The sequence below is a fragment of the Harpegnathos saltator genome, unplaced genomic scaffold (assembly GCF_003227715.2).
Source record: "Harpegnathos saltator strain DR-91 unplaced genomic scaffold, Hsal_v8.6 scaffold785, whole genome shotgun sequence".
NCBI lineage: Eukaryota > Metazoa > Arthropoda > Insecta > Hymenoptera > Formicidae > Harpegnathos > Harpegnathos saltator.
Genome location: NW_020230632.1, coordinates 502,245 through 527,147, shown reverse-complemented (window position 1 = coordinate 527,147; position 24,903 = coordinate 502,245). Strand labels below are relative to the sequence as shown.

At 51.0% G+C, this 24,903-nt stretch overlaps 2 protein-coding genes and 1 long non-coding RNA gene across 5 annotated transcripts in view; 1 reads left to right on the top strand and 2 right to left on the bottom strand.

Moving 5' to 3' along the window:
• LOC105180948 (histone-lysine N-methyltransferase SETD1A) overlaps nt 1-24,903 on the bottom strand; it is a 98,490-nt gene that overhangs the window by 55,424 nt on the left and 18,163 nt on the right. The window contains exons 2-3 of the mRNA XM_011137323.3: nt 21,565-21,656; nt 21,321-21,363 (exon numbers count right to left, since the gene is read on the bottom strand). Coding sequence (XP_011135625.2) covers nt 21,321-21,351 — 31 coding nt within the window. The 5' untranslated portion in view covers nt 21,352-21,363; nt 21,565-21,656. The remainder of the gene's footprint in view (nt 1-21,320; nt 21,364-21,564; nt 21,657-24,903) is intronic.
• LOC105180950 (farnesol dehydrogenase) lies at nt 14,616-17,236 on the bottom strand. 2 transcript variants are annotated; one of them, XM_011137334.3, is made up of 6 exons: nt 17,034-17,233; nt 16,521-16,837; nt 15,958-16,084; nt 15,555-15,708; nt 14,858-15,001; nt 14,616-14,772 (listed from the first exon to the last, which is right to left on the bottom strand). In XM_011137334.3, exons 2-6 carry the CDS (start codon nt 16,825-16,827, stop codon nt 14,734-14,736), a joined length of 771 nt encoding a protein of 256 aa, XP_011135636.1. In that variant the 5' UTR covers nt 16,828-16,837; nt 17,034-17,233; the 3' UTR covers nt 14,616-14,733. The 2 variants fall into 2 exon arrangements, with proteins under 2 accessions (XP_011135636.1, XP_011135637.1); XM_011137335.3 differs by lacking the exon at nt 15,958-16,084 and having other exon boundaries at nt 15,555-15,727; nt 17,034-17,236.
• On the top strand, nt 17,406-21,264 carry LOC112590346 (uncharacterized). Of its 2 annotated transcripts, none has more exons than XR_003114135.1 (2): nt 17,406-19,073; nt 20,842-21,264. It is a non-coding gene; the product is annotated as an uncharacterized LOC112590346 (long non-coding RNA). The 2 variants fall into 2 exon arrangements; XR_003114136.1 differs by having other exon boundaries at nt 17,406-19,091.

The following is a 24,903-nucleotide window of genomic DNA, read 5'->3' as shown; positions in this document are numbered from 1 at the left end:
ACGCGCCTCCATAATGTCGATCGAACGTTTTCCTTTTTTTCCCTTTCGTCCCTTCTCGGTTTTGCCTCTTCTTCGTTCGCGAACGCGTTATTACGTCTCGCTTTCTGGCCGACACGCAACGAACACAAAGAGACCGAGAGAGCGAGCGAACAACGCGGTAACGGCGGCGCGAGCATGCGCGAGTCGCCGCTGTACGCAGGCGTAATATTTCGATTATGCACTGAAGTATCGAATAACAATAATCGCGGTTAAATGGCGTACACGAGAGCGCTATCGAGTTTGCCTATAAGCTAAAACAAACGGCCTACTACACGCGATACGCGTATCGCGTAGGAGATCAAAGTGCATCTCGTGAAAAATTTAACGGCGTTCTGCCGCGCGCGCGCGCGCGCGAAAATCCGATTCGGCACAATCGGATGGCGTTTCGCTTTAACGAAGTCATGTTGCACAGAGCGAGGTGTGCCGCCGCGGCGGTTTCGCAACGAGGAATCGCAAAATACACACCTGTCGCGGCGTGAAATCGCAAAAAAAAATCGGCACGATGATCACTACGGCAACTACGGGACTTGCGGGGAGGGGAAGGGGAGCGTGAGAAACAGGGCGGCGGTGACAAATTTCCACTGCGAATGAACTGCGTCGCACCGAACTTTTGCGGTATCGTCGTCGTTGACCGTGAAATATGCAAGGACGCGTCACAATGTCGCGCGACTGTGAACGAGCTCGTGTGAAAACTACATTTCAATAAGTTCCGCCGTATTGTGCTCGGCTCGGCGCCGTGGATGCGCGACGAGGACTCCCGTGTTTCGAGCGTTCCGAGCGTTTCGAGCCAGATTCTTCTTTCCCGCGCTGCGAGACGAAGAGATCAATTAAATCACGTACACTCGCGCGCGTTTCTGTCTCAATCGGACGCGTTGACGCAACGTACGCGAGCTGCGCGAGTTCCGCATACATGATACAAAATTTGGGTTCTACGTTGATCTCGCGAATTCCGTGCGGGATTCGTTGAGATTCAACGAGGAAAAATTCAAGATACCTATATGGGACCACGTTGATGCCGCCGATGTTTATTTACTGCCGTTCTCTCGACGTTGAAACTCGACGAAGAAACATTTGGTATTTCCGAACGTCTCGGCATTCTATCTGCATCCAATCCCGATTCACGAGAGAATCTTCGAGCCATACCTCTACTCTACTCTCTTTATTTTCGCCTTCGCGATTCTTGCCCAGCCGGGTGATTCATAATTCACGGTGGATAATCTCCCTATTTCATTTTTATCTGTAATCTCCACCGCGTCTCCTTCTCACATTCTCGTCTCTCGTCTCACGGTTCTCTTCATCTTCGGCGACTGACCGGGCGGATCAGGCGGCGGCAGGCGACCGCCGAAACGATCGGAATAATAATTCGCCTGTCCCCGACGATTCGACGGTTTCCCGACAAATCGATGCGGTTGAGCCTCCGGGAGCACCGGGGGACGACCATAAAGCTCCTCGCCACGGGGTGAATCGGAGCGCGGGGTCCGCGATGTAAATCTATGCATAGCTTTTGTTCCCCCGACGTTACGCGCGTCCGCCAAAGTTTTCTTATTGCTGTACTCGAATCGTACGACGAAGAACGTTACGGAGAAAGTAACGGCGTCTTTATCGCGGGTAGCGCCTTGCTTTTCTGTTTCTTATAATCCGAGAATCACTCTCGATTCGTATCGCCCGACAAATCTCCGACCAACAAATACGACCAGCTAACTCGACACCGCGGTGCGAGGTGGTGACTTTCGACTCTGCTCGAAATTTTCATCCCGTTATACCATTGATTACTGCCGACTAGGCAACTAGAGGCTTTCAGCCTGCGTATACATTTTTCGGCCTGGAAATATTGCATTGCATTTGACAATATCGAACGCGCGTACACGCACACGCACGCGCGCACCGCGCGTTCAGCGGAAATATTATTTGAAATAGAAAATTTAGATTATGTAGCGCACGTTACGCGCACGTCATTGTTGAGGAGATATTGTAAAATACGTAACGGCCGTTAATAAATTCCGATTGTAAGCAAAATATGTCCAGTTTGTGACAAAAAGAATATCGAAAAAGAATGCGCGCGCGCGCGCGCGCACACGTGTGAAACTATGGATTTATCAATTTACATAGATTGGGTAGGTCAATGGGAGGCCGTTGAATCGCACGTGCAAACTATCGAGCGCAACTTTTCTCGGAGCGATACAATAACAGATATCACGGCCTTTGAAGCACGAGCGAATTACTGGTTAAATCATCAAGCGCTTTCCAATTGGCGCATTTGACCAAGCGGGGCTGGCTGCAGCAGGCCGAACGCCGTTTAGCGAACGTAAAATACGCGCCACTTTTGACATCGTAATGAGATTGAGCGTCGTTACAAGCGCATAAACACGTTCGCCGCGCGCAAAGGGGGATAAAACGCGGCTTAATTATATGCAATTAAACCCGGATGGCACGGGCGGATAACAGAGTGAAAACGATTTAACGTGGCCGCTAATGGATTAAAGTCCAATTTTCTTCCGGCGCAAACGGTCTAATGATTATTGACGAGTGTCTCGGTGACAGAAACGGATACAACTGTCGACGGGACGTAGGCGGTTGGAATAAATAATGCGGCTTAATAGACACAAAGAATTACGGGCCCAGTGCGAGAACAACGCGATTACAATTCGACATGTCCGCCGCATGATAACGAACGATGATCCAAATCGCGCGCGAAACGCTAATTTTCATTGTTTACCACGCTTGTTTACCACGCGCCGACGAGAGGAAAAATATGCACGATTCGCTGAAAAGTACGGCCAGACGGATTGTCTTGTCGTATTTAACACACTCTGTTCTCGTTACAGTTAACAAGATAAATAATAGAATTCAAATAATCAATCACCGGGACGCGTTTCCAAAATGCGCGAATTGTCCTTTTATCTTCGCGGCTTACTTGTTTGCCGCGAGACAAATAAATTCCCCGCGCGGGAAATCGACCCGAACAATTCCGCGGGAGCAATTATAAAACGTCTCGCTGTGCTCAGCTTCTTTTGCACACACACACACACATATAGCTCCTTTACGACGACCTTGCGCTGTAAAAGGCCCCGGCCGCGGCATTCGAAATTGCATGTGCGGTTCTAGAAGGCAGCGCGCGGAAGGCTGGAAGAAACGCCGAGGCGGAGTCGTTAAACTTATCGTCGCCGTTAATGAGTAGGGGGGGGGCCTGCGAAGAGAGACAGCCAACAGCATTTATCTCTCGTCGCGGGCTCTTTGTGACGCGGACTGCAATCAGCGGTGTGAAGGAGTTCGGTCTACAAACCCCTTACACGACTAACTTCGTTGCATCGACTTTTCTCCTTTATCTCCCACTCGCAAGAAAATACGCGGGAGACATTCGGCATTCCGCGCTTAAGGGACTCGCGCGTCCCTCTCTTCTATACAGGCCACGTATTCTCTCTTTTGTTCTTTCATGCATCCCGCCGCCTCAGTCACGTCACGTCTTTAATCATCGGCCGCGTGGAGAGGGCAGTCGGGGAGAGAACGAGCCCGAGAAACTTTACTTCTTCGGCTGGGAGCTTTGAAGGACGACGCCGAGTCGCCTAAAGGGCGATTACCGCGCGCGATCGTATTTTTGATTGACAAAGCCGCCGTTATACGCTGTAACTTGGCTACGTGTTCATCCTTGTCATTCGAATAAACGAGATGAGAAAGAGAATGAATGTGAGAGAGAGAGAGAGAGAGAGAGAGAGAGGTATGTTTGCCTCAAATCGCTATTTAAAATGTTATGCATTTACGGTTGTGAGAGAGATAAACATATCCGCGTTGCGTTGCAAAGCGGAAATCGCTCAATGAATGATCCCACAACGTGCAGCGCAAGGCGTTATGGAAATTTTCTGCGCTCACTCGGCGAATATGTATACCAGCCGGGTATACGTCACGATGTATCTCCGTTTTTCGCCCACTGAACGTTTACAATCGCTCGAGCCGAGCGATTTCGACTCCGGGCCGTAACGTATACGTTACGTCGCGGGTTTATCGTCTGCATGATTGTGAGCGAACAAAGCGTTCATAATAGAGGAGGAGGCCTGGGAATTATCTATTGTCGCGGTTTCCATTGTTGGCCGAATCGCAAGTCTGTTAGGGAATAAAGACATTCTAACAGCGCGCGTGTTTAAATAAGCCAGCGTCGCGACGTTAAGTGCACGCGGATCGTCTCACGGCGAGAAATGTCCCCGTTTAAGGTGTCTTCTTTAATTTCTTTCGAACGAGTTGTTTCCCGCCCAGGATGCACGCTTAACTGCGTGCGCGTATTCTTTAATGAGAGTTTCCATCATTTTATCCTCCGCAGAGTCTGAACGAAGAGCAGCCATTTAACGTCGCGGATTAAGCGGGTTTGGACAAGCAAGTTTCGAGAGTGCGCAGAGATAAAGAGGAGACTTATCGTTATATTCAACTAATTAAAATATAACTTTAGAAAAATCTTGACGGCTACTTTATGAAAATAATAATGTCGATGTTTCGTATTGGAAGAAGAAAGAGGTAAATTTCTAAAATCAATCGATGACATAAAAAAAAAACGAAAACCTTCCCCGCAGAAGCAGGGCTACGCTATAACTTTAGAAAAATCTTGACGGCTACTTTATGAAAATAATAATGTCGATGTTTCGTATTGGAAGAAGAAAGAGGTAAATTTCTAAAATCAATCGATGACATAAAAAAAAAAAACGAAAACCTTCCCCGCAGAAGCGGGGCTACGCTCAGCTTTCAGCTTTCGAATGCACTTTGTTTCAAGTCTCTAGGACTTTCCTACACGGAGATATAGGCGAGCGTGGAATCTCACGTCGGGGACTGAGGCCCGGCGACAATGTTGAGCGCTCTTACTCATCGCATTTCTCTCTTATCATGACATCGCGTACTCTTATCATGGCTTATATGTATCCTTGTGCAAAGTGTCGAAGGACACTCGGGGACACTTGGCTCGAAAAATTCCGCACGGCGCGTCTCTGTGTGTGAAATCCGTCGTCTTCCCCGAAGGATACGCGCGCGATTTCGACACTTGAGATGTGATATAGATGGTATGTAATAGTAATATTAATATATAGTAAGATATTCACTTTCGGCTGACTGTTTGGTCGTGTCTGTGCAGAGTCTTACATTGAAATGCGATTCGCTAACGGTAAGTCGATAATACACTTCTCCGACGTGCACGCGTAGGTATCGCGAGCCCTGGGGACGGGGAACGCCATGAAATCCAATAACAATGTCGATACGTTGCAGCGGAGCACTTTCCACCATTACGACGTTTTTAACCCGCCGCGACGCGACGCGACGCGACGCGACGAGCGCAACCTTCTTCTTATTTCTTTCGCGAGGCGGCCGCGTCGACGTGCCGGGGCGAGAGGGGCGAGTATAAAAGGGCGAAGTAAAGGAGGAGAAGCTGTCGGGCTTCGAAGTCGAAGAAAGACAAACCACTCGGTCGTGACGACTCGTAAGTTCCCGCGCAGCGGTGGTAGTGCCGGGACTCCGGAACGAAACTAATCGAAGAGCATGACGCGGAAGCCTCTCATCCGTGGAGGGTCGCCCGCTATTGACTTAGCAAAGTTTGGATTGCCGTGCGGATAAGACGTGCGGCAGAGTCAGCGGGCAAACCGCGAACCGCTTCGGCGAGCCAGCCTGCACTCGTCCGCGCGTATATGCCGGAACTTCCGGTCGCGCCTAAGCGCGATCGAAGCGACGGAACGCGAATCTCGAAGAAAATCGACCCTAATCTGTCTGTCGCGTGTCGCCGAGAGAGAGAGAGAGAGAGAGAGAGAGAGAGAGAGAGAGAGAGAGAGAGAGAGAGAGAGAGAGAGAGAGAGAGAGAGAGAGAGAGAGAGAGAGAGAGAGAGAGAGAGAGAGCGATGGCTCGGCGAAGGTTCGACGTTGACGTCGTCGAGCGGTTGCTCTTAGCCTGACGAATGCCCTCCCTGTGCGCGTTTGAATGTCTCGAGACGCCCGTTGCTCGACGCAAAGAGAGGCACGGAGATGATTAGCTTGTGTTTTCACGTGTAGTTCTCGTCGTAGAAGAGGATTGAGCGATATCAAATGTAGGTAAAGGTAGCAGCTTGTACACTGCAAACCCGAGTGTGTTATTTATAAGCTGAAGCTTTCATCGCGCGTTTCTTGTCGTCTTAAATCACGTCGTACTTAACGCATTTAAACGCGTTAAGTGATATCGAAATCAGCATCAAATGACGTGATTTCAGACGACAGAAAACGCGTGAAGAAAGCTTCAGTTTATACGTGTCAAAATATAACATACTCGAGTTTGCGGTGTAGCAAGCAAGATATGTTTTGGTGAAAGTTTGGATAATGCAAAAATATTTAGAGGGCGAATATCAAGCATTGGCGAATTGTTGGAGCAACAAAAGGAACTTCGCCATATTCGTTCAAGGGAGTATCTTTCGGCGAGTAAGAACGACGATCAAATGGAAGAAACGTACGCCTTGTGAAAGTCGCGGTACATCGAACCGGGCGACAGATTAATCATCCACGCTGTTCCGCCCGAGGAAAGAATTCCCCGCGAGCGGCCGAAAGGGGCCCGATTCAAAGGCGGAATCGACGAACGCGTTTACGTCGTTCGCGAAAGACAACGCGGCGCTCGTCGTCTCGTTAAGTCGACAGAGATCGAGCGTTCGTTCCTTTGGTCTGCGAGAAAGAGCATCGTTCCTTCCTTTTCAATACGCCAACCCCATTCAACCCCCGGGAAGCCTCGAGAATCTTTTCTCCGAGCAAGGTGGCTCATGAAGACGTACACTTTGCATGAGGAAACGCGGCCAACTCTGGCAAAAAAAAAAAGGAAGAAGGAACAAGACCACGAGAAATAACGACGCCGCGATGCGCACACACGGGCAGAGTCGCGCACGGCAAATACCCTGCAGACGTGATTAACGATTTCTCGATATGCGCACGCGAAGCGCAGCGGAGACGGCGAAAGTGCCCTGTGTGATAACCTCCCGCGCTTATCGCGGCATCATAATTCAGGCTACCGAGACCGAATCGCGCAGGGCTCGACGTTTGCGAGAGAAACATGAAAAATAGAGCATTCAACGCGCGAGTTTGCGATAATCCGCCGATGACGCGCAAGAGAGTATAGAATGCGACGAATAAATAAATGAGATATCGCATGGAATCTCAACTTTCCCATTTCCACAAACTGTTATTTCGACCATTTCAAAGTATTGTCCGCGTAATTACGGCGACGCGACGACAGGCCCACCGGCGCGTAATTAGCGTCTCCCTTAATCGTGCGAGACGAGTATCGAGTTCAGGCATATACGTCTGAGCGGGGGGAGGGGGAGACGGGGGGCGGGTGCCCATCGGATTTCAACGTTCTCCGATTACCGAGACAAGGAGGGTTCGACCATCGATCCCTACCGCGACAAAAATGCCCTCCATATTTCCGCCATGCCGCGCCGGAGCGGCGATCACTGTTCGCTCACGACGACAACTACCGCGACGGGGCGAGCCGCAAAACATGCGAAATCATCATCCTGCCCTCTGCCCGCCCCGGCAGCGACTCGCACAGCGAGTGGAAACAGACGGGCTCGTCTAGACGCGATTTATGTCGCGACTCGCTAATAAAGCTCTCGCTGCGGCTTGATTTTCGCGAGCAGGTCGAGGCCGCGTGATGGCGCTTGAGCACGTGAAAACGTGGGAAGGAGCGGGATGGATGCTATCATTCCGCGATAATGGCCGTAATGACGACGATAATGCCCCGACACACACGCGCGCCGGCGCGCGGCTTGATATATCGTTTAAATCACGACCGGCGCGTCGTTACGCGCCGCGGACGCTCGTCGTAACAACGATTCCAGCCACAGAGAGAGAGAGAGAGGGGGGGGGAGAGAGCACTGGAGTTAAACGTACCCTACGGAGACACTCGGTGCCGTTAACGGTGTCATCTCGTTGTCATGTCGTCGTCCGTGTATCCGTACGCGAACGGGCTGAATATGAAGTAAGCACTCATTCGAGAGAGAGAGAGAGAGAGAGAGAGAGAGAGAGAGAGAGAGAGAGAGAGAGGAGGGAAGGAGAGAAGAGAAAGAGTCCATGGTGAATCGCTCGCGACAGCAACGACAGCGGTGGCGGTAATAACCCTCTTCGTTTATACACGTTGATGGGACATCGCTGCCACGACCAATGAAAGAAGACTAGAGGAGGAGGAGGAAGGGGCGGGAGGGAAGGAGGTAAGCATACGTGGAAATTACGAGTTCGCTTTGTATTCAATTGCGTATTCAGTTGCAGAGAGTGCTTTACGCGTTTCTTACATCTTCGACGTAACGATTTGCATTTCGCGAAGCGAGGCCGGTCGTTGGACTCTTCTCGCGCGTACACGAGACGGTTGAAAGTCGCCGCCTGTTCGCTCTTCTTGTTCGAGAACACGTGCGCATGAATGATCGAGCGGTGGCTGCAGAGAGTGTAATAACGCGCGAGGAGCATTTGACGGTGATACTTCTCCGATCCGACTGTCAGCTCCTCGGAGCGAGCGCGCAGCGGCAACCAAAGAGAGAGAAGAGGGAGGGAGAGGACATTTACGTGTTGGTCGAGCGCGGATTATTGAATAATCGTGCGTGGCGCGTGAATAAACGCTCGTGTGTACGAGCGCATAGAGACGTGTCTGGAAAATTACACGCTGCGAACCGCGGAGTATGATTAAAACATACGCGCGCGCGCGCGCGCGGCACGAAGAGGGCGAACGGGAAAAAGAGATTTTCCAAATCCTATCTGTTAGGAATATTACAAGGGTCGACAACAATTTCCCTTTATTTCCCGGCGCGAGTGTAGATACGGCGTAGAGTGTATTCGTCGCTCGCGTTTTTCTGCGAGTCGCGAGTCGAAGCGAGCAAGTACGCAGCGTGTTCGCGACGAACGCCAGCAGCATTTCTGCGATGCCGCGATTCTTTATTTACGCAATGGACAAATCTCGAACTCTGGCGGAATTAAATAACAGCGGCTTCAAGTCGTGTGCATCCGCGTGTGAGTCATTGCAATCGGGCGTTTGCTCGCTCGTTCGAAACCGTACTAATTCGCGTAAGCTTCGTTACCGCATAAAGAGTACTTACACACACGCGCACGCACACGCATGTGTCCGCGTTGGCTGTGCGACAATACGGATTTCTGGCAACGCTCAATTTCCAAATGTAACGCGGTCGTATCGATCTCTCTCTCTCTCTCTCTCTCTCTCTCTCTCTCTCTCTCTCTCTCTCTCTCTCGACGATGCGCATTGCGAATACACCGTTCGATAGATTTGACGCTGCCTAATGTTTAATGTCACCGGTTTATTCATTGACTCCGAAAACGCGACCGCGCCGTTCAAGCAGCGAAGCTCCCCGAAGTATGTAAACGCGGGATAATTGGCGCAACGTATCGTCATTATTAATAGCCCTTTTCCGCGGCCCGGCGGCTCGATCACACGCTGTTCATTCGGGGATTTACGTTCGTCGCCCCGGCGTATATTTATTCTCGACCATAAACAACCGCGCGCGCGTTCGTTCGACAGCGCTCGCGGCTCGCGTATATACGCGTGCGCGATCATACGCGTGAATATATACACAGATTTTCCGCAAGATCCACGAGGACCTTTCGAACCCTCGGGGACCCTTTCGGACAGTCGAGGAGCAGCAGCATCCCCTCAACTCGAGAATCGTCGATCGAGAACACGTCTCGTCATTTTCCTCCGACGCGGCGGCTACGCCTAAATTTCGTCATGTTTGTTCGAAATTCCCCCCCCCCCTCCGGTCATCTCTCTGCCGCACTTGGGTTCCCAGTCAGCCGAGGATGCGGGAGCACGCGCGCTCAATTGCGCAAACGTTCATTATACTTTACATTTGCTGTTTTAATTTAAAACAACACGCGCGCGCGCAGCGACGTGATACTTCGCCGGCAGATTGGCGGACTAATCCCCGTGTCTTGGCGATAGACAGTATTTTCTTAAGAGAGAGACTAAAGCACGCACGCGTGTTCTCCTTGGCCGGAAGGGGAATCGCGAGCTTTCTTGTTTCTGTATTTTCCGAGCGAGGTAAACTTATCTACATTATTCAAATGATCCACCTCGGAGTTCTCGTTTTAGTCTCGTTCAATATTACTCGCAACCATGCCACGACGACCAGGCGACAGGCGGAAGATGGGGCTGCTGATGGGCTGCGGGGTGGGCTGAAAGGGGGGTAAGTGCCGAGAGAACGGAGATGGCGACGGTGAAGGAGGGCGCAGAGGGGAGGGACGGAACGACGGAATTTATCGTGTACCGCGGGGGATCAGCGTTGCGGTGGATTAAACTACGCGCGCGCGGCCATGTCGGGAACGCGTTGATAACATTATGCGCATCTTTTTCCCTCATGAATGTCCCCGGGACGCGGACGGATGAGACGACTGCTGGATTTATAGACGAGGCGAAAGATTCTCGCGCGCGCGCGCGCGCGTACAAGAGCCCGAGTGAGACCGCCGTCCATAATATTCATCCTCGAGGGTAGCACGCACTCCCTCGCGCACGAGGCGGAAAATCAAAGTTCCTACTCGCGGGCTGCAGCTCGGCTCCCCCTCTCTCTCTCCCCATCTGCCCCGAGGACGTACAACATCCTCGCCGTCTGACCGTCTCTCTCCCCCGACTTATTATTATCCAGCATTATACAAATGACCCTGCCGGCGCTTCGCTCTTCCACCACCCCCCCTTCGCGCGCGAAGACCCCTTCCCCCCCCCGCCAGCCGTTGCATCGCGCACGTCGGCATTGCGCGTCGAATTTCGGCGTGCAACTCTCTCGCATGGGGAGCAAAAGCGCCGCGATTAAATTCATACTCGCCGGGCGACGAAAGAGGAAACTATTCCGCAACTTCTCCGCTTTGCAGTTTCGCAACTGCGGATTAAGCGAGCAAGGAGGTGGGTGGGCGACGGCGACGGCGACGGCGACGACGGTGGTAAGGAAGGAGACAACGGGGAAAAGAGGCGAAGAGATTCCGGGGGATAGCGAAGCGAGCGACGAGATAACGCGCGCGATTTAGATTGGTATCAGACTCAGGCCGGTCGGCGAGACGCATTAGACGGCAGGCGACATCGCCTGCAGCCGCGCTGTCGCGCGAGAAACGAACGCGTCGTGAAGACGAAGTAAGCGCGCGTGGCGTATCTTTATTAATTCCAATTCGCGCCTCATTGCCAATCATCGCGGAGAACCTTGAACCAATGACACCGACGCGGAGGTCTCAGGGTCGCGCGCGCGCGCGACCCACCGCCGGAGCGGCGACGGCGACGGCGACGGCGGCGGCTGCAGCGGCAGCGCGCCTGAATGCCCCCGAAACCGCGCAATGTAGTTACCCCGGGAAAATGGCTTTCATTCGCGGCGAAATAATTGAGGTCACTACCGCAGCGCAGCGGAGCGCAGCGCAGCGCGATGGACGCGGAAATCGGCCGAAATGTCGAGAATCAAATTTTCCGCCTTCGCTCCAATTTCAAGCCCGCTTTTAATAAGTCAACAGACGAGCCCGCTCGATATTCAGCCTCGGCACCGCACGAGCCAATATACCGGCGGACGATCGTCCTCGTCGCCGACGACGACGACGCTGCGCGGCGCCGCGCCGTGCCGCGCCGCGCCGAGCGTTTCGTTCGAGCGCGTCACGTGCACGCAACCGTCACCGCGCGCGAACCACTTCAAATTTGACACCGCATCGGCACACGTACGCAGCCGGTTTAAGCGGGTGTGTTTGCTCTGCCAGTGTTCCGCTAACGAACCCATCCAGCCACCCTCGCCCCGAACCTGTCGTCTCTCGCAAATCCTGCCAACCCCGCGACCCGAGGAGCCGGCTTGACTCCTCGTTGTCGTCGTATCCAACAGCGCGCCGCTGCTTCTCGCTTCCGCTCCCTCAGCCAGCCTTCGTTCGCTTTTAATGCCGCAAGTGTCGGAGCGTCGCGAAACTTTCGGCTTTCGCATCCCGTGGGTCTCCGCGAGTCTTAATTGGAGGTTAAAAAATCAGGCTGGGCGAAGGCTGGGCGACACCGTTCGAAAGTCGCGCGTGCGCGAATGCCCACCGGCATTGTTTAGAATTTTAGAAGACTCGAGCTGGAAACTCTCCCTTCCCCTCTCTCTCTCTCTCTCTCTCTCTCTCTCTCTCTCGCTTCCCCTCCGTCTCGCTCTCTCCTGTAGGACTTATTCAAATGCGAGAACTAGAGAAACGCGATCAAACAACTGTTAGCGTACGAGCAGCCGGGAGGGAAGAGGAGGGCGAGTGTTCCATGTCAGAAACAGTTACGAACGCATTCAAGGAAGTTAAATCGGAATGCTTGCTCCCTGACACCCGGTGGTTCTTGTAAATATACGAATGCGCAGCATTAATCCAAGTTTTACGGTAGCGATATAAGAGCGTGTACACGCATACACAAACGCAATGAACGAGGGAGGGTCCTCGAGCGGGCTCACTGTTGACTCCAATTTGCCGAGAGTTCGCCGGGGCGCTCGTCGATTCCCGTGAAATCCGCCGGGACGGCGGCGAGAAGTGTATCCGCCGTTGATTAAAATAAATCCGGACGCAATTCGGTGGGCGTAATTCGGTCCTCCGTTCGCAGCACGTCGGTGGCGAGTTTCCGACAACGTGACGGGCGAGGCGAACTCTCGCAGCCGCGAGCGAGGAGAAACGAAATCAGGAAGCATCGGCTGAGATTTTCGAGGAGAGGACGCGAGCGGCACGGAAGAACGATTACGTGGACGCGTTGCCGTCGACGTACGCAACGCGCGTACGTGCCGCGTAAATAACGCGGTAATTTACGATCGTTACACAATGATCGTCATAAATCGCGTTTCTGTTGGTCGACAAAACGTGCCGTTATGCGAGGAACTCCGGCCCGGCGGCCCTCATCCGCCCTCTCGCGTCCCTTCGCGCTGTCGATATTTTGCCGCGAGAACGCGGATACACGGCCGGCATAATTTATCTGTTTTCAAATATGCCTGCGCGCGCGTGCCGATATAAATTTACATATTTTAATATAAATTCCTAAATGCCGGCCAGCGTTCGCACAGACGAAGCCCTACGAAGCTCCGAGTGCGTCTTTATCGATCATTACACCCCACCGTCGTCCATCCGCGCTTTGCGTCTTGATTCTTACCCGCCGCGCCACCGCCGCCTCCTTGCCCCCCCCCCCACCCCCTTTCCGCCATTCCTTAATGTAAAACAGTGTAAGAGCGCCGAGGAATATGACGGATTCTTTGCGTGGCTTCGCATTATTCGCGCAGCAGTAAGTCAAGTAAAAGTACACCCGCTCGTAATTTTAACATTCTGCGATTCATTCTCTCGCGCAAGTTCAAGCGCCATCGAGCTAAGCATCCATCGATTAATGAAGCAACGACCTTTCTCTTTCTCCCGGCCGGATTATTCTGCGCGAATGAAGCGTCAAGCCAGCGGAGCTTGCGAAAAATTCCCATCCCCCGGGAGAATATTGTTTTTTCTCACCTCCCGACCGGGCGAATTTCAGAAAGCGTCTCGTCGCTTCCTCGCGGGACTCTTCGAAAGCTTAACGAGTCCGATGTCGGCGCGATGCAATGCTCAGCATCGTTCGCGCCCGCGCGGCCTCACACACCGTGTCACGCTGAACGAGATCTAATCGCAGAGCGGGAATTTGAAGCGTGCACTTCGATTTTGACGGGGACACCCGACGCGCGCACGCACGCCACGGCAAAATCGATTTTCCTCGCGAGCGCGCGAGCCTGATAACGCGACGCTTCTCTCCCTCGAACTGCTCGAAGCGCGACGGAACTTGTTTGACACCTTAACTATCGCGCGCACTCCAACGCCGCCCCCGCCCCCACCCCGCCCCGCGCCGCGCCGGGGGTTGACAGTGTGTAGCTTCGTATAATACGAGCCGCTATCGTCGGCGGAAGTTCGTGTTTAGAAGAGACACGCACACGCTCGCGCCTAAGTACCAAATGACACCCCCGTGTATTTGTCACGCGCCGAGCGGGATGTAACCGCGCCGCGCGCGCGGTGCGTGTAGCAAAGCGCATCGTCGAAATTTCAATGGAGCGATTGGACACAAAGCGAACGTATCGCCGCCGAGCGATAACGCAGCGCCGAGGGCGCTAGCGATAAGCGGAATTTGTCACGCGATGAATTTCGGCTGTACCTTTTCAGAGAGATGCGCCCGCGCGCGGCACAACAACAAGTCTCGGGGATAAACGCGGGTGATATTCCGCCAGCGAGACATTTGTCTTCCGACAACAACATATTGGCCATAAATCCGGCGTATATCGCGCGCGCGCGGAGGCTTCCACGCCACTGCGCGGAATGTCTTCGCGATGCGCACAGGCTAAGAATACACAGCTGCGTGAATTCTCATCTCGGCTTCTTTCACGGACCGCTCTCGTGTCTCCGTCGGCCGACTGCTCGCACGGCCGCTGCGACAGTGGATCGTGCGGACTTGAAGAACACATGTCGAAGCAAACGATCGGCCGGTGCCGTTGTAAAGCCAACGCTTATCACGAAACGCGACACTCGTTGACTCGAGAGGGTGCGAGAGCAAATTGGGGGGATGGACGAGGTGAGGGGGATTTTATTACATTCGCACAATGCAAAAAAAACATCGCTTGAAAGCTTGCTTTACGGCGCAAAGTTTTTCGTTTTATTGTCAGCGCGAGTTTCTTTTTTCGTACAGTCGTTGACGCGCTCGCAGGAGAAACGAGGGCGTTTCGTTTGGAAATATTCCTGCCAGCTCTCTCAAAACTCGCCTGTATGCTGGATGGTGAGCTCCGTAATCTGGAATTAAGAAACGCGCGAAATGACGCTCCGGCGCAGCCAGCGGTCGAGGGGATAGCGGAAGTGCATCAGCGGTAATTTGAACCTGAACTTCCGGTCGCGTTGCGAGGGCGTAAATAAGCGCGTCCGCCACGTCATTGGGCACAAGAGCTGGCACTTCGTCGAGCAACTCCTGCAACTCCGCAGAGTGCTTAGCTATCTCCGTTTTAACGATGCCGGGGCTAATACTCTGCAAAAAGCGGACGGATAATAAGAGTCTCCCGGCGATTACTTTATGCCACGACGCTCGCTGGATGATATTTTACACGGGAATAACGCCGTGTCGTTCGGCGTTCGCGCAAGCGGGCGCCGCGCGCACCGCGGCGATGAAGCAACCAGTGCGTGTGCGTTGTTCGCGGACAACAACGCGCCGTTTTCAACCTTCGACGCGTCAACTGCACACGTCAACATTTACCGTGCCGGCTGCGCGTGCTCTACCGTCGTGAAATATTTAGGACTCGAAGCGGTGACGCCGCCGCGCGCGATGAATTTACCTCTCCCATCGACGTCACGCGTTCCGTCTCCTTTCTTTAGAAGTTACGCGCGATAATCGCGTCGTCGTTTCGAGTCGAGTCGAGTGAGATGATATCGTGGTCGCGCGCAAGCGACCGCGATAGCGAGTGGGACGAGAGGAGAAATCAGAAGGAGACACAACGAGGAATGAGGAGAAAAAGCAGAATGACAGGGAGAACAACGTGAAAACGCGATCGCGAACCGTGAGCCTCTGATCGACCGCGACTTACCGTGATCCGAATAGGGGACTTAATTGCCGCTAATTCTCGCCGCACGGTATGAGTGAGAGCGACTGTTGCGTGTTTACACGCGGGATACAGATTCCAGCCGTTGCAGCCGATAATCTCCGAGAGAGGCTTCGCCGGGATCTCGTGGCCTAAAACGCTGCACATCAAAGCTCTGTCTGCATTAACAGTCGACAAAGCGTCACTCTGCTGTGCACTTTGTTCAAGGGGATCCTCTCTCTCCGCGTCTTTGTCGTTTTGTCTTTCTTTCTATCTCACCGCGGGCGCCGCCCGGCGGAAGCGCTCGCTTCGAAAATAACTAATTTATTCGAAAAGTTTGCGGGACTTTCTGTCGGTCCGCCGTTGCCAGAGACGTCGCGGTTAACGAACGAATCATAAGTAACAATACCTGTTGACATTGAAAACATGCCCTTCGACGTTTCGGGCGCGCATCGAGCGCACCGCCATGTTGACGCACGTAGCGACTGCGAGGACATTAATATTTAACAGCCTTTCAAATGTCTTCCTGTCGCTCTCTGCAAGTGTAATTTATGGAATTTTTTAAAATGCGCCAACGACGGGGGAGACCGAAGCCTTCTACCACCGTAATACCGTCAGTGAAAGCCCACTCTTGTCCTCCACCCCCTGCTTCCCACCCTCAGCTCGACCCGCCGTCGCGAGTCGTACGCGACACATAAAAGTAACAGAGCCTCCCTTTTCCCAACGGTAACATCCCCCCCTCCCCGCGCGCACGAGAAGCCGCTCTGCGTGTTTGGAGCAGCGATGGCCTCGATGGCACTCTGCGACTCGAAACTAGATTTCAAAGTCTTCAAACATCTATCGCGACGATACCTCCCCCCCCCCTCCGCCCCGCAGTAACCGTAGTCGCGCGAAGCGAGAGAGAGAGAGAGAGAGAGAGAGAGAGAGCTTCTCTTCTTAGAGGAGACACTTGAGACATAAACACAAACGTACCGATCACGCGGTTATAATTGCTGACTCCGGCGTTGTTGACCATAATGTCAACGCCGTCGTACGTCTCCTCGATGTGCTTGAACACTCGCTCGATGTCCTGCTCATTGCTAATGTCGCAATGTCTGGTATGCAGTACGCCCAAGTTCCTCTGACTCGACTTGTGGGCATGCAGATCCGCCAATTTTTCCTCCTGAATATCCACAGCGACCACGTTCACTCCGTTTCGCAGGAGAGCGCGTGTAATTGCTTCGCCGATGCCGGTTGCAGCGCCGGTAACGAGTGCGGTTTTACCGAGCCAACGATCCATAATTGCCTGTCTGCAAGTACGACGTAAGCTCTCGCGGTTTGACATGCCACTAATAACTAGCGAGCCGAAAATAATCTCGAGCACGGAAAAAGTGTAATCATGAGCGTCTACAATCGCGGTGACGTTAAATTTCCCTTGAAATTTGTGGAAATGGCATTTCGATTAACAGCGTCAGAACGCTAAAGCCGTTCTGTATATGTACTTACTCGCGTGTCTTCTGTACTCGTGCTGCTAGTTATCGTCGTCGTCGTCGTCGTCGTCGTCGTCGTCGTCGGGAATAATCGGAAATAAGCTTAACTTCGCGATACACTCACCGTGACTCGGCGACGTGTACGATGCTAAGTACGCAGCAAACGACTAAATTTCCTCGCCGCACTGTCAATAGCACGACGAGAAGTGTACGCGGCAGAAGTCGTAATCGCTCGCGGTATCAGTTGACTCACACTCTCGCGCTTCACACCAGAGTGGGGTTGGCAAAGTCATAGTCCACTAGCGCGATTATGTATACGTGTGCGTGGATTCACGCGTATTACATTATGGATTAACTGGTCAGCAGCGAGCGAAGTACGTCGCAACATAACAGTACGAAATGCGACGCCACGCTGAAGTGCCGCGTTCGGAAATGAAAGTGGCAACGAAAGTTTGAGAGACGCGCTGTGGATGCTTTGTAACCGTCATAATAAAGTTATCATTGCGCGCGTATGTGTGTGTGTGTGTGTGTTAGCACTCGGATATTATTGTCACCGCCAGATGAAATGTGATCCATGTGTATATTAATACGTCTTTGCCAGAAAAGGAGAGCGCATTTTAAGACGGCCAACGCCGGGACGCGTGGTCCATTAATTTTCTTACGACGCGCGACGGACAAAACGCTATATTAAAACTTGTCGTACTCGCGTCGTAACTCTATTTCGGTGCAACATAGCGGCCATTTTTCGTCCGAGGCGTGTCCGGAGCGTCGGGCACGTATAGGCCAGACGCATCATGGAGGACGAGGACAGAGATCCTTCGGCTTAGGTTTATCCGTTTACCCGTCCGCTACCGTCCGCCCGCTTTTGCCCGGGCCTTTACTTGTTTTAAGTGAAGCGCGACGTGACCTACCGCAATCCCCTCCGCGTACAATCACATCGGCTTCTGCGTACCGTCTCTCTCTCTCTCTCTTTCTCTCTCTCTCTCTCTCTCTCTCTCTCTCTCTCTCTCTCTGTCTCTCTCTCTCTCTCTCTCTCCGAACCAATCTCTTTTGCGGAGACATCCGACGGAATATCAGGATATTTCGAAATCCCGCAGATTCCGCTGGACGACTTTCAGAGACCCATCCTGTTTCGTACGCGCGTGCGAGAGGAAGATCTTACTTAGTCCAAAAATATAACCCGAATATCATCTTCTCTCAATCTGCGATCTCTCTGAAAGTTTCATACTTTGAGACTCGAGACGGCAAAGAGCACATGTTCAACGTGAAGGCGTTAATTATTCAAGAAACATTTCGACACCGAGAACGAGAGAGAGAGAGAGAGAGAGAGAGAGAAAGAGAGAAACATTTTCGCGGTGCTCGCAAAATGTATCCGGCTCAATCAGTCTCAATCAGAGGTATTTTAGCGACAAGCTGCACTGAATATGTCATGCATGCGACCTCCGTCCTCGTCATCTTGAGCGAGAAGCTCTCGCTCGACGAACAAAAGGTCGGCGATCGCGGAACGATCGACCATTGAATTATTCCGTCGTACCGCCTCGCTGTCGGGATAGATTTATCTTTCCCACGGACAACGTCGCTATCTCGAATCCGTTACGGTAATCTCGAATTTCGAGATTCGAAATGGGAACTCTCCCCCCCCCCCACCCGGTCCCTCATCTTCGCGGGATAAACGATAGCCGCTAGCGGACGCAATAACAACGGCGTGTATCGATCTTCGTGAGCCGGCATCTGGCACTAGGTCCAGTTGTGTTGCCGGGCTGAGAGCATTATTCTTGTTCACGCGGGACGACGAGGAAATCAACAAGAAAACCGGAGGAAGCTTCTCCCGACCCGACCCGAGCCGAGCCGGCCCGGTCCGCCAGATGCTGCTTTGCCGCCCGACCATTTCTCAACGTGGCCGTGATTACGCGCATCGCTCCGCACTTACTACGACGAACTCATGTTTTTTCCATAGGCGGCAAATTACATAACGAGGTGCAGACACGTAATACCCCCCGAACCCGAGGCGCGAAATCACGGAAGGTCGACAACGGGGAAAATCGATTCCCGCCGAGTGAGCAAACTCGTGCACGTAAATACATACACGTACACGTACACGTACACGTACACGCGTGTCAGATGCCACGAACTTTTCGATCATTCTCTCGTCTTGTCCTTCGTTACAAAATTAAAAATTTTATTATTTATAGAATTTCGATAATTCGAGATGCGTTTCCGAAAAATATAGGTACGCTGATATCTTGGTCGATACCGTCGAGTGACGTTGGTAAAATTTTAATCCAAGGTATAAATTGGTAAAAAGTGTCATGTTAAAATGAAGATCGCGGTCGACGATGATGGAGGAAACGCGAGACTCAAGTTAGTGGTGCGACGTATATATATTTTATATAACGAAAGATCGCGAGACTTTAAAAGTCTCAAGTTTACATACATAGATATCTCACAAATTCAGAGTTTCTGGTGTATTTTACTTACGCCGCGCTACATTTAAAAATTGTCGAAGCGAAGGGCGAACGTATTTTTCAAGATATCAGAAACGTCGCAGAAACGGGCACGATTTAAGAAATAACGATCTACGAACCAAAAATATTATTATACTCCACGCCAGCTGACGAGAAAATCAAAAAGAAAGACCGAGGAAAGGCAGCAGTGTTCTTCGATTCGCAGCGCCATATGCTTCCGCCGCCCGGCTATTTTTCAACGGATCGTGATTACACATACCAATCTGTATCGCTATAAACTATACGCTTTCTTTCCTTGCAATATACGTTACGGCACCATGAATTGTATGTATTAAATGGAGGAAGGTAAATTTCAAAATCGTCGTGGAAATTTATCGTAAAAACAGAGATTCGTAATCGAGTTTGCGCGCAATCTGCAACTGCAAGTGATTTTTAAAGATTTCTTCTCTCACGAGATAAAAAAGATTGTCATCACACAAGCTAAAAATTCGAAAGGAAACGAGAGAGAGAGAGAGGAAGATTTCTTCTAAGTACATATACATATATAACACATTATATGTATATACTCTCGGCGATTCCAATAGCTTCTGTGAAAACATATAACGGTTCGACTTCTGCCCGGAATCTTCGATTCTGCAAAAGTTGGCTTTACACGTCGTTTCCGCCGGCCAGATGTGGAGAAACGACCATTGGGCACCCATAATTTTCGAGTTATCGAAAAAACTTGGACGGATCTGGAGCGAAGCGGGCGCCCGCTGAGAATTTCCGAAACTTTCTTCTTTGCCAGGTGCAAACGAGATGCAAACAACCCGCTGGAAGACCATTTTGAAAATTCCGTACGGGTCATCCAAGTAGCTTCGCGTGCGAAAAATGCGAAATCAGCACCGCCCGCGGGCCCGCGCCCCCGCCCTCACCCCCGCGCATCCGCCGCCCCGATAACTCGAAAACTATGACGGCGCGATCGAGGGCTCTTAAAATCTTCGAATGACAAATACGGCCGAGTAGGGTGTGACGGAAAATTTCAAAAATCCCGACTCGTTGACCCACTTCGTCTCGGAGTTGAGGGCGCACACTCGCTGTCGCCGCGATAAGGCGCAAATGAAGTACGCCGCGACTTCGGCCGGCAAAAACTCCAAAACTTAAGGCCGAGTTCCAACGCAAAGTTCTCCATTACCCGCCATTGCCCGGAAAACTATTTGTGTAACATGTAGGACGCAAATTCAAGCAAGTAGCTTCAGAGTTGCCCCCCCTTCCCGCCCCCCCTTTCACTCCTGCTCTTTCGTTCCCTCTTGGGTGAGGAGTCAGGGGAGACGTCTCATTTCATTCGTTTGTTTAATTATTTCCGTCTCTGTGTTTCAGTTATAACGCGCGAGAATAAACTCAGAAATCGCAGACGATGCCGGCAGAAAAAGAGCACTAACTGGAAAGCGCATCGCGTCCCAGACAGGGATGAGAAAAATGAGAAAAGATTTGCCCGTTTTCCGCTTCAAAAGCGCCAGATGTTCCCGCCACTCGGCCATTTCTCAACGACATCGTGATTACACGCATCACTTTGTATTACCGCAACATCACGTCTCTCGTTTTCTTATTTAGCCGCCAAATGCGCACGGCGTAAGCGTACAGATATAATAACGGATCTCTTAAAATTCTTTTCTATTATGTAATTATATTAAAATTTGTGTTAATATTCCGCGATTATTTAATCGCCTCGCCTCACGTCTAACTCGTGCGTTTCGTTGTTTGTGTGAACTAAAATTCAATATCACCACACGGAGGCATAAATCTTATCATCTATGTAAACCCATCACCTGTATTACTTTTGTTTGTCTTTCACTCACCGATACATCGCGAACTCAAAGCCGACCGCATTCCGCTTCAAATCTGGAACAAAGAGACAGAGGTTTAGTTAAAAAATTTAGTTAAATTAAAAAATTCGATTTAACGAACGAGAGTGCGAGTGAGAGTAAGAGGAGTAGATTAACCGTTTGCGGTCGTAATTCAAGTCATACGGACGATTATATCTTACAACTTTAGAGTGCACAGGATTAAACTGGCAAGTATAGAAAAGTTACATAAACTCACCTTCGAGTCGGCTCTGCTCGGCCCGAATCGGATCCTCCGATACAGCAACCGCGTCCATTGGAATTACAATCTGCAAGATGCGCCGGAATCACCTGAAACAGAAATTTAATTTTTCTCTGAAATATTTAATTATTTCATAAGTATTTCGATGGCGTTTGTCGCCAGTGCATTGCTCGTTAAGATTAAGAATTCAAAAAATGTTAATGCAGATGTAATTTGACTCGAGACAACGAAACTCCTCGGTATAATTAACACTCGGTATAATTAAGTAGAAATATTCAACGCGAACTTTTCAAAGCGCGAACTTTTCAAATGACGCGTAGGTTATTTCGCGAGAAGCGGCGGTCAAGACGAGAGGATCATGCGGAAAAGACGTCCGCGATGATGATCGATTCTTGATTTCCGAGAGTATCCCTGATTCCGCTTGACGAGAGCGGAAGTTCCCGTGACAGCTACACAAAGAGTTCATCTTTATCGGAGCTCGTCTGAAGGAAGTTATTTGGAAGCTTATTCGGAAGTTTAAAGGAACTATCGAAGAATAGCTGAGAACACAGAACGAGAACGCAGCATTCAACTTCGTTTCCGAAGCAATAAACGATAACGCGGACGGTATCGACGTTCTTTCCTCCAGACTATTGAACTAATGTATAAACGCGGAGTAGCTGGATCGACGTTCTTGTGACGTCAATTCCAACATTTTTGCTCATCAATCTCGTCTACACATCCAAACAGATAGACAGATAAGATAGACTTGTGAACTACGACGATACTGGACATCTCTCACTGGTAATGTCAAACAGCTCGACAACGTTACTGAATATTTTCCTCCGCGTCGACGCAATATCAATAAAAAAAATCTTTGAGTTATGCTAATAGAAATAAATCACGATATAAAATTATCTTCATCTCGTATCAGAATCAACGTGTCTTTTTAACTCAAGATATATTTACGAATTAAAACACACACTGAATTTATTGCCGCAACTTATCTCTTTCAGTGTACACACACGAGCGGTTAAATATCAAAGAAGTATCTGTACAAACTATTTTTCTCTTTTATATCGCGACAACTCATTTAAACGAGAAAAATAGCGACTAAATATTACTGTGTCTCGTCCAGATATAAAAAAGAATACGTCCGGGGGAACTATATCAAACCTTTTCCAAGCCAAGTGAAGCGTCGCGGTGAGTAGTGTCGTCACTTCATTCCGACAGTTTCCCGCAAAGTACGTTCCAGACGTTTAATAATTGCCGCGAGCGCCTCAACGCGCGCGCCTGTTGTTGGCTACGTCTCGTATTGGGCGCATTTTATGAAACGCCACAGAAGGGAGCGTTTCCTTCTCGATATTCTAATCGAGAGAGAACCAGCGTGAGGAAAGAAATGCAAAATACGCAACGCTTCGACGTGACTCCTGTTTCCGTCTGATATTTCAACGTCAACTTTAATTACGCTGCATTGTTACCGAGCAGCTTCTCCGTATATCTCATCGACTGCATCGAATTGTCAAAGCGCGCGATACTTTCTTTTCTTATTTCTCCTTAGCATTATTCATACGTACGGAATCGAAACTTCAATTTCCTCTGGTTAAATAATACCATTGGCAATTCGCATTCACTTCGCATTCGTTTCGCAGCATCACGGAAAAACAACTACTCGAGCGGTGTTATATCCCGAGATCCTTCCTTGATCCTTCAAATTCGCAGAGACGAAACTCGCAGGGTCGATGTAGAGCCGAAATTTCGAAGCGAGAATATTCTACAATATTGCGCGAGACCAAATAAGCAAGACTCGAGAAAAGTGTATAACATTATTTTGTAATATCCAACAATTAAGACATCGTGCCGCATGAATGTCTGCGCTGATTCGCGACACACAATTACGACAGCGTGACAAAATAATCAAACGTTTCACCTCGTGTTCTGCAACGCTGAAAGCAAGTCAACGAGAGTGCGCGTCCACCTATCACCCTCGCCGTGAAAACACCTCTCCGTTTGATCAGCCCGTGGCTAAACAAGAGAAAAGCGAGAGAAAAGTGTGTGTGAAGGAAGCAAGGGAACCGTACAAGCCCGTAGTTAGTTTTACAGATCGCCTAGCCATTTCCACGATCCTTATTGCGGAGCGCTCTCGCGTTGCCTTTAGCCGTTGCCGTCTCCACCTGTTCCCGGGTCTCTCCTCTGTTTATCCCCGCGTATAATTTCAGCCGACCGGTGACTCTCGTTAATTTCTCGCTGCCTCGTTCGCGGCCTCATTCCCATCCCCCGCCCGGAGCGGCCCGGTGTCCCCGACGAGCCCCCGCGCCCCAACGTCGCGTTGGCGCGTCTAACGACCGGGCATCAGCGCGCGAGTACAGCCCTGAGAGCGATCTCTTCTATACATATTCATGAGGCAATAAGCCCGCCGCTGATCTTCCGGGGAATGGAACAACAAGGGAAGAATGGAAAGTAGGGAGCGTCGGTGTGCCAGTCCCGAGCAGACATCGTCGGGCTCTCGCTCTCGCTCTCGCTCTCACCGGGGAAGCACTGCTCGTCAACCCCTTTTCGACTGCTTCGGCATTCCCGCGCGTTTACGGGGCGGCCGGGGCCGTACCGCGCGTTTTATTCCACGGGGCTAGGATATCGCAGGGGCAGGAAGTGGTGCGGCAGAGAGACGAAGGCCGTAGCCTTCGATGCGCGAGGAGCCGAACGCGATATTATTTTACAGACCATTTACGTCGCACGTGCGCGATAGCCCCCTGTGCTGCGACGACGTTCGAGCCGTCGAACGTTACGTTCACAGCTCGTGCATCAGGCAAACACGGAAAGGCTGGATTGACGCGGATCGCTTCGGTATCCGGCTGCTACTGTCTCGAACACTGCGCGTGTGCGCGAGTGCGAAATTCGCTTGAATTATTATTCGAGTGTCTTGCGAAGACACAGCCGTAAAGAATAAGAGAGACAGAAAAAAAAGGGTAACAGAGGGTGAAAGAGAGAATTTTAACGCCTTACGATCGGTTTACACACGTGAAATGCTACTCTCTTTTCGTGCAAGTTGATGAGCAAAGCTAAATAGGTGAAAGAGGAAAGATAAAAGAGAGAGGGAGAGGGAGAAAAACTATTGCGCGAATAAATTCGTACGAATAAAAAATCAGATTTCAAGCCGGGAATATTGGAGTATGATCCGTGTGATTCTCCAGTCAGCCAGTAAAAATTGAATAGATTCTCACATCCTCTCTATCCTGGATATTTTAGATTCTCACGATATCGAGTCACGCCCCTACGCGATGCGGGTCACACAGAAATCGCGAGATATTTTGCGCGCGCGCGCGCACGAGCTTGTATTCCGATGCAAATCGAATAAAA